This window comes from Magnolia sinica, chromosome 14 (assembly GCF_029962835.1).
Source record: "Magnolia sinica isolate HGM2019 chromosome 14, MsV1, whole genome shotgun sequence".
In the NCBI taxonomy this organism is placed as follows: Eukaryota; Viridiplantae; Streptophyta; class Magnoliopsida; order Magnoliales; family Magnoliaceae; genus Magnolia; species Magnolia sinica.
Genome location: NC_080586.1, coordinates 18,179,335 through 18,191,759, shown reverse-complemented (window position 1 = coordinate 18,191,759; position 12,425 = coordinate 18,179,335). Strand labels below are relative to the sequence as shown.

The 12,425-nt window shown below is 37.3% G+C and overlaps 1 protein-coding gene across 4 annotated transcripts in view; it reads right to left on the bottom strand.

Moving 5' to 3' along the window:
• Positions 1 to 308: 308 nt before the first annotated feature.
• Positions 309 to 12,425, bottom strand: part of LOC131225282 (uncharacterized) — a 42,114-nt gene continuing 29,997 nt past the window's right edge. For 2 of the 4 annotated variants that reach the window (XM_058220795.1, XM_058220792.1), the window contains 5 exons: positions 7,107 to 7,199; positions 6,342 to 6,444; positions 6,142 to 6,216; positions 5,411 to 5,506; positions 435 to 763 (listed from right to left, as the gene is read on the bottom strand). In XM_058220795.1, coding sequence (XP_058076778.1) covers positions 704 to 763; positions 5,411 to 5,506; positions 6,142 to 6,216; positions 6,342 to 6,444; positions 7,107 to 7,199 — 427 coding nt within the window. In that variant the 3' untranslated portion in view covers positions 435 to 703. Of the gene's footprint in view, positions 764 to 5,410; positions 5,507 to 6,141; positions 6,217 to 6,341; positions 6,445 to 7,106; positions 7,200 to 12,425 lie in introns of all 4 variants that reach the window. The other 2 variants (XM_058220793.1, XM_058220794.1) reach the window with 2 other exon arrangements.

Sequence of the window (12,425 nt, the reverse complement as noted above, 5' to 3'; positions counted from 1 at the left end):
AATCATGAGGAAAGCATATGTAGATTCGAGAGGAATTACAGTTCAAATGCATCACAAAGTGAATAGCATCCTGATGCAGCGGGACCATTTAAGTGGGGTCCACAGAACCTTCCATATCATGCAATGCACCACAAATGTGAGAAGTCCCAAAACTCTTCCAGGTTAGAAGATCCCAGACATCCAAACTTTGGCCTTTTATCTGGAGTGCTGTTGTATTTTTCTCTTCATCCATTCCTACGCCATTGAATGAAGCATTATGAACCTCTAACTTGAGAGAATTTTGGGGAGTCCATCCATGATAGAACCCATCACATCAACGGTCTCAATCACTATAGAGTAGTGGGTCAAGATCTTATTCACATTCTAACATCCTCATCCAAAGAACCATAAGCAGCTAAACAGCAACAACATGGGTGCTACCCAACAGCATGTCATGAGTCAAGACCTCTTATCATCTTTCACAATAAAGTGAATAACTAAGAAAAAGATATATTACTTTCACTATGCAAAATCCCATCTCAATTGACTGCCCATTGAATTCGGCAATTTGGTTCTGGGCAAGAGACTTTCATTTATAATATACTCCTTCCCAGTAAGGGAGGAGGCCTCCAGCTGAAGTGCTGAAGAAAATGAAAGGTCAGACACCATACCATACACATTTATATATTATGAGATTTTTTAAGCTGAAGAAGCATGCGAAAGGTCATGGTTCAATGCTATAAAACACTTTCGTGAGACCTTTCTTCACTCGTATCTGAGAAACCTGAACAAAAAGAAAATTAAAAAATAATAATAAAAAATCAATAGCTTGTATAGAGGAAAAGCTAGAATGAAATCAAGTAAAGAATTCCTTGCAATTCAAATTAGAATTAGGAAAATAATGACACATCATAAGCGTGGTGTTTTTAGATGTTGGAGCATAAATGAGGTGTGCATTGATATTGGTAAAAATGTGCAAGGCTCGTTCTCTCTTTTTCTTTTTCTTTTTTGAAGATATGAAGAATCTGTTCCTTGAATCACTCGGAGTACTGTTTGTCAACCAAACAGAAATAATAATAATAATAACAATAATGAACATGAAAAAACATGGAACAAACATCCATACAAGAAGGTAGCAATTCAGACTGAATGGGATGTTCTCCCCCCGCAGAGAACTGAGACTAAGAGAAGAAAAGAGAAAAAAAAAAAAAAAGAAGCAAAAAACAAAAAAAAAAAAAAAAACAAGAGAGGGAGAGAGAGGAGAGAGTGATGAGGACATCGTGCACACGCACGCCCGCACACCACCACCCCTACGCACGTACGTACGCAGAAGGAGGACCCCACCATCGATCTGGCTCGATGACGACGTCCAGGGAGGGCCTCCTAGTTAGAAGACAAGTTTTGGTTTAGAAAAGTGGCCCGATAGTCAAGAAAAGCCCACCATGGGATCTCATGATCGTGGCCCACTCGTCGGATTGGTTTTATATTTTAGGTTTTGCTTATTGTTATTATTTAGAACATTGTGAACACTTTAGATTTCCTTGTTTGGTTTTTATTTTAGTTTACTTCATCGCCAAGTAATAGGTGTCGCACATGGTGCGAGTTTTTGGGTATAGGGTTCTCCCTATAAATAGGCACCCTTTGTAGTTCTTTTCATTCATTGAAGTTAATAAAAAATTCATGCTTTATTTTTCTGCTCTCTTCGTGAGTTGTGGAAGAATTCAAAAGTGGGTGCGAAGCCCTCCCTTTTCGAAGGGCTAACTACCGTGGTGCGAAGCCACATCGATCCCAATTCACCCCCATCTTCCATCATCTTTTTTTCCATCTTCCCCCACCATCCGTACTTCGAATTTGTCCTTTTGTTGCATCAGATTTCTTCATTGAAGCAGGTTTCTAGATTTCGGCCCGCAGGCGAGCTGAAACTTCGGCGGAGTACCACGCACAAACCGTACATCGGATCGAGCTGAAATTTGGAGGTTTTGGAGTCCATCCCTGGCCGACCAGGGCCAAGGTGGCCTTTTTCTGAATAGTGGGCCCCACACGTGCGGCCGGGATCACACGCACGTCCGTCTGGGCCATTGTTGCTGTCCACACGCGGGATCATCTTTTGGCTCAGGTTTTTATCCTCTTTTATCCTCTCATAGCCATTTTTTCATGAATCCTAACCCTATATTACATGATCCCTAATTGATTTGCCCATTTTTATCACCTTAGGGTTCCTTGAATTGAAATTAGGAAATCCCTTGGATTAGGGACTGATTTTTATGCATGAGTAGTTGATTTTATTTCCCTTTGACATTGTTTGGTTTATAATTTTATTGGTCCAGTCCTAGCCTGTGTCGGCTTGGACCCGCATAGATTCCCCTTTAATTGAATGTTTGGATTTTCATGTGGGATGTGGAATTTGTGTGATTGTTTCTGAATTGGTGTGATCTAAGCCTGCAATCTTGCATATCATATTTAATTTTCCATGTCCTGCATCTGATAGAGAGAGAGAGAGAGAGAGAGAGAGAGAGATGAAACACCTTACTTGGATAAAAAAATAACTAACCTTGATGTACAATATTCCATTATGAAACCTTATGTGATTAAACACCTTGAGATTTACATGACCTATTGATATTTTTTGTTCAAAAATAGATTGGATAGGATACCTAGAAACAAGAAGGATAAAGTATGCAATGCTAAATGCTAACTTTGTTCATTATCAAGCACTCAATCTGCATACACAAGGCATACAGTCTAAGATCCGGGCTGTTCATCTATTGTATCCTGCTCAAGGTGTCCCGTATCGGTATCGGTTGGCGTAACGGTGCCCTCCGAAACCGATACGGATACGGGGGTGTAACGGTGATACGTGGGTGTAACGGACCGTAACGGTGCAATTTTTTTTTTTTTGCCAAAAAAATATGAAAAAATATGGATTAAATCCGAAATATTCTAAGCATTCCAAATATGCATTCATTTATAAATTGGAATATGTTTATAGTGGTGTAACGGTCCACTATTTGGTAAGAAGTTGTATCGGACTGTCTGATTAATTTTTTAACCAGGTAATTTGAATTTGACTACAAAATTCATATATTTAATTTTTTAAATATGTAATTTATATACTTAACAACTTGATATCATTTCTCCCAATAGTTCTTTAAAAAAATGAAATTAAATTTAGGTAGATGGCGTTGCCAATTTGGGACTGACTTGGAGGACCAATCTATTCTCCAAATCAGTCTCAAATTCATGCCATTTATTGTGATTATCCCACTTATAAATTGGTGGACATTTATTGGATAGTGAATCATAAAAAAAAATAAAAAATCAAAAGACCCTATTTTAAAAAATAAAAGTTCACAAATTAATAATTAAAACTATTCAAATAATTTGATTTTGGCATTGTGAGTTAGCAATTGCAGTCCATAATTTAATTGTCAAATTTCAAGTTAATATATGTCTCGTGTACAATTTTTTAAAGCTTGAATTATGAGGGACTCGGATGTAAAGTGCAGCACACGTGTCAAAGTTTTTTGGGCCTAACCCGTGATGAATGTGTTATATCTACACCATCCATCTATTTTGCCAAATAATTTTAGGGCATGAGCCCAAAAATGAGGCACATCCAAAGCTCAGGTAGATTGCACCATAAGAAACAACAATAATTAAACGTTCACCGTTAAAAATTTATTGGGGGCTAGAAAAGTTTTAGATCAAGTTGACATGTGTGTTTTCCCTTCATCCACGTCAATGTGACCCAATTAACAGGTTAGATTGAAAATAAACATTACAGTGGACTTTAAGTAATTTTTAATGGTGAGCATTCTATAACCATTATTTTCTATGGTGTGGTCCACCTGAGATTTGGATATTATTAATTTTTTGAATCCTAACTTAAAATGACGTGGCAAAATGGATGGACGATATGGGTAAAATATATACATTACGGGGGCCCAATAAACATTACCGCGCGCCCTATGAATTAATTGTGAAAATCATTATCTCTGCTGCTATTTTTGGCGTGGTCCACATGATCTCTGGATATAATTTATTTTTTGGCTGGTGCTCTCAAATTATCTCTGAAAATAGATGAACGGTGTAGATGTGATAAATACATCACCGTGGAGCCAATATAACTTTGATCTCCTTTGAACCGTTCGTACAACTCGGAGCTCGAGGAGTGTCAGCGTCGTCTTTGCGTGCCACGTACCTACCGCTGCTGGAAATAAAAAAAAAAAAAAAAAAGAGAGAGAGAGGGAAACGAAAAGAAAAAACAGAGGGAAAGAAAGAAAAGAAAAAAAGAGGGAAAGGGGGAAAGAAGAAATTGAGAGAGAGAGGAAGAAGAAGAAGAACAGGAAGGAGAGAGAGTGAGAGAGAGAGAGGAAGAAGAAGAAGAACAGAAAGGAGCCGCGAGAAGCCGCAGCCGCAACTGCTCGAGAAGAAGAAGAAGAAGAAGAAGAAGAGAAGAAAGCAAAAAAAGGTAAGGTTTTTTTTTTTGTTTTTTTGTTTTTTTTTTTTTTTTTCAGGGCCCGTAACGGCCGTTACGGGTCTGTAACGGTCACAGAAATCCGTAACGGCCGTTTCGACCCCGTATCGCGTAACGGGTCCCACCGTTACCGTTACGTATCGGCCGTTACGGCCGATACGTAACCGATTTGGGATACCCTGATCCTGCTGAGGATAGGCCATGCACCAAAAATCAAGCCCATCAGATGATTAACATCCATTGGGCAGATTTTGCCCATTAAACATCGACAGTCAACCAGACTTATCGAGGCCACCAATTTGTGATCCTGAGGAGTCAGCCAGAATCACCCAAACAGAGATTTTTTGAATAATCTCGTATACGTTTAGCGCAGTTATGGATATTGAATGCTTGATAACCTAGATAATATTAATAGTTCTGGATCCTCTTATAACATGCAAATACTCTGCCCTTTACAGTAGGCAACAAAAGTTTGCACGAATACATCCCCACATATTACAACAAGGTCCATCAGTGCTATAGCCGGAGGATTTGGGTTTTCTTAAATGACCCAAACTATTTGTGTGATAGGGCTTCCCTTGGATGGGGGATGCCTGTAAAAACTCTTGGATTCAATATTTCAACCCATTGATCATACAAAGGTTACGGTGACAATTCATGTAGAAAGCAAAATAGCCAAATCATCAAAGGGTTAAAATAATGCAATTGAGGGCTTTATTTGTTGCCTTTCCACCATACAAAGTGAGAATCATCATATAAAAGGTTTGGATCAGTGGAAGGTGTCCCAGAATCGAAGGCTGAAGTCCTGAGATGAGTATTGTAATACTTCGGGATGAATTCAAGCAAATCTCTAGACAACATGGAAATAGAGAATACAGTATATCCCATTATAATGGCATTCATCAGTGTCATGGAGAAAGTTCAGGTCAATAAGATAAATCGAGTTATTAGGACCTTCATACTCCCAATCTCCGCAAAATCAGCAACATGGGTCCCACCACAAGGGCAACCGGGATGGTTCCCAAACTTCACAATCCGTGGAGTACTATCCTGCATGATTTCCCATACAGGTAAGATTTCGTGGTTTTTCCACAGGAAAAAGGTTCCAACAATTAAAATTTGAAGCAACAAAACAGTAATAAATGAAAAAGAAAAGGTTACACATGAATTGTGAACAAACAGAGGTGAAATCCTAATACATTTGCAGTAAAGGTGGGTAATCTAGGTAATTGAATTGTAAATAGGTCGAAGCAAATTAAGCAAATAACTACTAATATAGGAAATTGAATTGAAAGTAGGTTGAAGCAAATGAAGCACTGAAGCAAATAATCCATCTCATTCCCTAATAAAGTATTACAATATGAACATATCACACCAAGGAGGCAACTTGTTCTTCGAAAATGAGTCTCCTTGCAAAAGGGAATCATCCCATGTTGGCCCACCTTAAGTTGTGGACCCATCACGTGCAATGTTGCAGCCAATTCAAGAAGTTACAATATTTGGTTCAAAATGTTTTATGACCAACTGAACTGGCTAAAACATGGCACAAGTGAGCCCACTGCTTAGGTGGACTTAAATCACAGCCCTCAAGAACTCAGACAGTCCCTTAGCAGGGTTCATTAATTTATTTTTTTAATCCTTAAAAACTGAAAATTAAGTCTTGAAGCAGGTTCCTCAATTCTGACCTTGGATATGTAAGTAGGAAGGGATCCTCCACACATTTCATAAGCTTCTTCATATGGTAAAACAGCAGCTGACACCTGAAAATTGGTTGAGAATAATCAGAGGTTCTTACTTTTGTCCTAACTAAAAAATGAAGAGAACATGCAAAGCCCACGACGACATCAGATAAAATCGCAGATCTACCACATGATTTGATACATACTTTCCCTCCATTAGAAATTAATTCATTCGCTGCAATTTCCAGCTCCTTTTGTTTATTTTGCAATTCATTTGGTGGGATTGTGCCTTTATACTCAACAAATGGCCTGCATAATGGAGAATGTTAAATGCCATATCCAAGCAGGCAGATCAGCACTGCAAAAGATAACTTTATATCTAGATCATTCCAAAGTATAAAAATTTCACAGGAACAAATGGGGAAACTTCCACTAATTACGAAAAAAAAAACAAGAAATCTAACAATGAATGGCTAAGAATTGATTGTTCTATGAGAAATTTCACCTTGTTGAAGGTACCAAACTACCTAATGCAGATGCAAAGTACAGCTTTTTGTCTTTGTGGATTTTGTTCAACATTCTTTGAGTTTACTGGTGTTTGTTTTTTCTTTTCTTTTAAATAATGTAATTTTGGCACCTCTATTTTATGTGTAGTCCCAACATCAGAGATTCTGACTTGACGAAACAAGAAGATAATAACTTTCAGCATTTGAAGCAACAAGAGTGTCCTTGCTCTGTCTGTTATATATATATATATATATATATTAAGGATACACAGAGAAGCAGCTCAGGATTATCTGGCCCATCTCAATCCACCAAAAATGCATTTTCTTCGTGCGTAGTGAATGAAAGCGTAAATGCTGCAAGAGCTTGAGTAGTTGGGTTGAATTATGCAGTGAGAATAATATGGTTTGAAAAGAAAAGAATGCAATATACTTCACTAAGAATCTGTAAATACTATAAGATCATACCCATCAGGAAAATGGTATCCTTTTCCTGGCTCCAGGTAAGCCAAACCTACATTGCGCAAGCAGATATCCAACAAGTGCCCCGCTGTATGCAACCTGGAAGAAAAAACAATGCAAGTTCAAGCCAATAAGCTCAAAAAAGAAAGAAAACTACCAAGATACAGGCACTGTTTTAAAACCCATGAAAATGGAACAGATTGGAATGGACTCACCCACCAAAACAGGTAGGGTCACTATCCAGTTATGGGAAGGAAGCTATTCAAACTGTCCAGGTCTCCAGTCCAACCATCTGGGTTAGGCAATTCGATGGGTCCAACCATCCGGGTCAATCTGTCAAACCTTTATTTATAGGTTTAATCCATTTTAAGACACCTGGTGGTTGAAACCCCACAAAAGTGGTCGAGGTCAGTCCAGATTAAAATTGGTACAGGTTAATAACCAATTCCTTTTGTTGTGTTGATTTACTTAGGGAGGAGAGAAACACTGTAAAGGCCAACATCCCCCCTTGCGAATAGTTTGATTTTCTTTATTTTTTACTTTTTGAAAAATGACGATTTTTATTGATAATTACAAAGGAGAAAATACATGGACTTAGGCCCATCAAAAAGCAGATGAAAATGACCCTTCGTCAAAGATGGACCAACCTAAAGGATGGAGGAAGCAAAAACAAAGAAGTAGAAATAAAAGCCGGCTTTCCCTCCCACAGTGAAAGAAATATTACAAATTCTCCCAATTTATAAGTAATTCTACCTACATTCCACCATTGATGTGGGGTTATACTGATGTGGGGGGCTTAAATTCCAGTCGTTACATACCACAAGCAGTTAATTATTGTTAATGGATGCGGAGGTGGGCCACCTTTGTTTTTAGTCACTCTCTTAAGTTATTAGCTGTTTAAGAGGGTTTGGAATATGTTGGGTATATTTTCTTTTGTTATTAAGGGCAGTTTTCTCATTTTTACCTTTTATTAATGAATATAAGGGGAGAGGGTGTGGACATTCAACTCTTAACTCTCTTTCTTTCTTCTCTCAATGTTCTTCTCTTTCTTCTCTTCTTCTTTAACTCTTTAATCTAGAAAACAGCATGGTATCAGAGCGAATTTGCTCTTGATTTAATCCATCTTCCGCTCTTCTATCTGATTTTTAAAAAATAAAAATAAATAAAATAAATAAAAAACCTAGGATTACATCATTATCTTTTTAAATTTGCCAGGCCATCGTAATGGCCTATGCATGAGAAGGTGAATGACGTTTGTGTGATCATCACCTCTTGTGTAGTAATTTGAAGCATGTGGGCTGGTTTCTCTTGTCAAATGTCGTGTTTGTGATCATCATCCCTTGTGATCGGTTGGAAATTATGGGCATATTGACTGGTTGCTCTCTCCAAGCATGGTGTGCACATTCCATGAGGTGTGCAAGTGGAGTGTTTCACAGATTGTGATAGGTCAGTCCATATTTGTGGAAGTCATGTGGCATTCCTCTTTTCCCTTGTTCTAATGGAGACAAGAGTGATACGAAAACTAGATACATAAATCCATCTGATTTTTTAGGGTTCCAAATAACCTTTATTAAATTAAATGGAATAAACTATCTCCAGTGGTCCAAATCCATTCAAGTGTTTATAACTACCAAGGGTAATTTAAAATATTTAACCACAATAAACTTGATAAGAGTGCTAGTACATTTGATTTATGAATCCAAGAGGATGCTCAAATTATGACATGGTTGTAGAATAGTATAGAACCACCCATCAGTGCGAATGTAATGTTGTTGGATACTGCAAAAGAAGTGTAGGATACATTATAGGAGATGTATTCATTTGATAAAAACATCTCTTGTACATACCATCTATTTGAATAGATTTAGATTTCAACAAGGAGATAAATCCCTAGATGAATATTATTCAAAACTTAAAGGAATGTGGAAGAAACTTCTCATTATTGATTTTGAAAAGCAACAACAACGTGAGGAGTTTCGGGTGGATAAGTTTTTATCCGGTTTAAAACCCGAGTATGAGTCAGTTTGTGCACAAATTTCGGGTGGAATTGATGTGCCACGTCTAAACAGGTGTAAGCTTGCCTCCAATGTGTATCTCTTGACTCTACAAGTGATGCCAGTGACAACTCCACTTTATCATCTGTTACTGGTGGAGGTCGAGGTGGTGGTCGTGGTGGTAGAAGTGATCAAGGTGGTTGTGATGAAGCAAGAGGCATGGACCTAAGAATTGCACCCATTATGGGTTTCCGAATCATTCTATTGAAAAAAGTTGGAATTTTCATGGAAAACCAATATGGGTTCGATCAAACATCCCACACTAGAGAGAGTAGTGGGTCTCATCTGGCTAGTTCTACTTTTACAACTCAACAACCATTTAAGTCTAGAGAAACGGTTACACTTACTCAAGAAGAGTATTTCAAGTTACTGAATTTTTTATATATATAGAATCAACTTGTTCCTTCTACTCCCGCTATTACAACTATATTCATGGCCTCAGCTGTGGCCTATTTAGGACCCAAATTTCCTTCTCCATGGGTCATAAACTCTGGAGCATCTAACCATATGATAGATGAGTTTAATGCATTTTTCTCCATTAATACAATGTTAAAGGGGTTCATTTGTTACCTTGGCAGATGATACCCCGTCCATAGTATGTGGAATGGGTATTGTTTATCCAAGTTCTTCCCTTTCATTGTCTTCTATCCTTTATATCCCTAAATTTCCTTCAAGTCTTTTGCCTTTCAACAAGTTCCCCAAATCTCTTAACCGCTCTGTGACTTTCTATCCTTCATATTTTGTTTTTCTAGGATCTAAAGACGAAGAAAAAGATTGGAGGACAGATGACATGAACATGAACATGATGGGTTGCACTACCTTGACCTTGAAGTTGTTGGCACAGTAGCACGGAAGAACATGTCTCCTTATCAATGGCATTGTCGTCTTGGTCATCCATCCTTGAAGATTCTCAAAGGCAGTATTCCTTCGATTGTCATCAATGTCAATTCTAAAGTGTGAAGTGTGCAGGTTGCGTAAACATCATCATGTTACTTTTCCACCACGTGTGGAGAAGTGTGTTCAATTACTATTTCTTTATTTCACTCAGATTTTTAGGGATTGGCTAAAAATCCAATAGGTTGGGGTACAAGTATTTTTGTTACATTTATTGATAATTTTTTACGAATGACTTCGATTTATTTAATGAAACATATATATGAATTATTTTCCATTTTTAAGACTTTTAATATGTAATGTAAGTACAAAATTAATTTCATTCAGAAGTGTTTGTATTTTTGTTCAAACAATGCCAAGGAATATGTCCCAATCCTTTTGTCTATATTTTTTTTTTTTAAAAAAACAAGTATATTGCATTAAATATCGTGTGCCCACACCCTATAACAAAACATTTTGCAGAATGAAAAATCATCACTTGCTTGAGGTGACTCTTGCTTTATTACTTGAGGTGACTTTTGCTTTATTAATTCAAATGAATGTTCCTAAAGTTTTTGAAGTGATGCAATACCCACAACGTGTTTTTTTTTTTTTTTTTTAATTTTTTTTTTTTAATCAAATACCTCAACTATTCTAATAAGTAAATCACCTCATAAAGTTTTGCTCCCAGATACTCCATTATTTTCTTTACCTCCCAAAGTTTTTGGATGTTATTTTGTTCCTTGGGTACTCCCGGATACAAAGAAGTTATCATTATTACAGTCCTTCACTTCAAAAACAATGTGTGCAAATGTTACATTTTTCAAGTCTACTCTATTCTAATCAAAAGACAATAAATCTTTTTATGTGGAAGTTATGTCTATACTTGTTGTGGTTCAAGAAGACATGATTTGATCTCCTACCTCTGTTGACTGCTCCATTCCCACCATGCCTCAACTAAAAGTGCACTCACAACGAAAGTGTATAGATAGTGTGATGAATCATGATGTGACATCCATCCTATCTTCTTCCAAGCATAGTGATTCAGTGACTTCTCCAGATTGGTTTGATATTCCTATTACCTTTAAGAAAGGTAAGCCTGCATGTACCGATCAGCCTATCTCCAAATATTCCCCATTTCAATGCTTGTCTCCTACTTTTCGTAGAGTTTCCCCATTCCTTTCAATTGTCATCTCCTACTTTTCATAGATTTGTCATGTCCTTATCCTCTCATTATATTTCCAAGTCATACCAAGAAGCATTGTTACATAACAGATGGAAGCAAGCAATGGAAGAGAAAATGACTGCTCTTTATCAGAATAACAATTGGAAGTTGACTTAGTCTACTTGTCGACAAATGCAATGTTGGTTATAGGTGGATGTACATCATTAAGTTTCACCCTAATTGTACAATTGAACATTTGAACGCACGTTTGGTTGCTAAGGGATATACTTCAACCCTTGGTGTCAGTAATACTTTGGACCCTTTGCCAGTTAAATTCCATTCGTGTTATCCTTTTGCGGTTGTTAATCATGGCTAACCCATCTTCCAACTAGATCTCAAAAAATGCCTTTCTTCATAATGATACCACCTAGATTTGTTGCTTAGGAGGAGTTAAGGTGTGTAAATTAAGGAAATTTATGGGCTGAAGCAGTCACCACGTGCATGGTCTAACAATTTCATTTAAGTTGCACTAAACTATGATTTTATTTGAAGCAATGTTAATTATTCTATCTTTATACAGAGAGGCACCTTATTTCATTGTGTTGGCAGTATATGTTGATGATATTGCGAATACAGAAAATAATAAGAGAGGGATTGAAGAGCTTAAGAAGTATCTTTAGCGGCATTTCCTCACCCAAAAAAAAAAAGAACTAGGTCATCTTCGATACTTTCTTGGTATATAAGTTGTTAGATCCAAGGAAGGAATCTGTCTTAATGGAATACATTTTGGATTTGCTCACGATGATAGGCCTTCATGGTACTAGGTCAGTTGATACACCAGTGGTTTTGAATCACAAATTTGTTAGTGATCAAAGGGATGTTGTATAAAAGATTGGTTGGAAAATCATTTATTTAACGATCGCTCTACTAGGCATTTTATGTTACGAGTCTGGTGAGTCACCTTATGAGTTCTCTATGGGTAACTCATATGGATGCAGTAGTATGGATTTTGTGCTATCTTAAAAGAGAGACAATTCAAGGCATTTTGTACAAACGGAACAATTATCTTCATATCATGGGTACTCTGACACAGAATGGGCAAGTTATTTAGGAGATAGGTGGTCTACTACTGGGTACTGCATGTTTGTGGAAAGAAATCTAATCATGTGGAAGAGTAAGAAGCAGAGTGTTGTGATCCGATCAAGCGATGAAACAGAATATAGAGCCATGGCA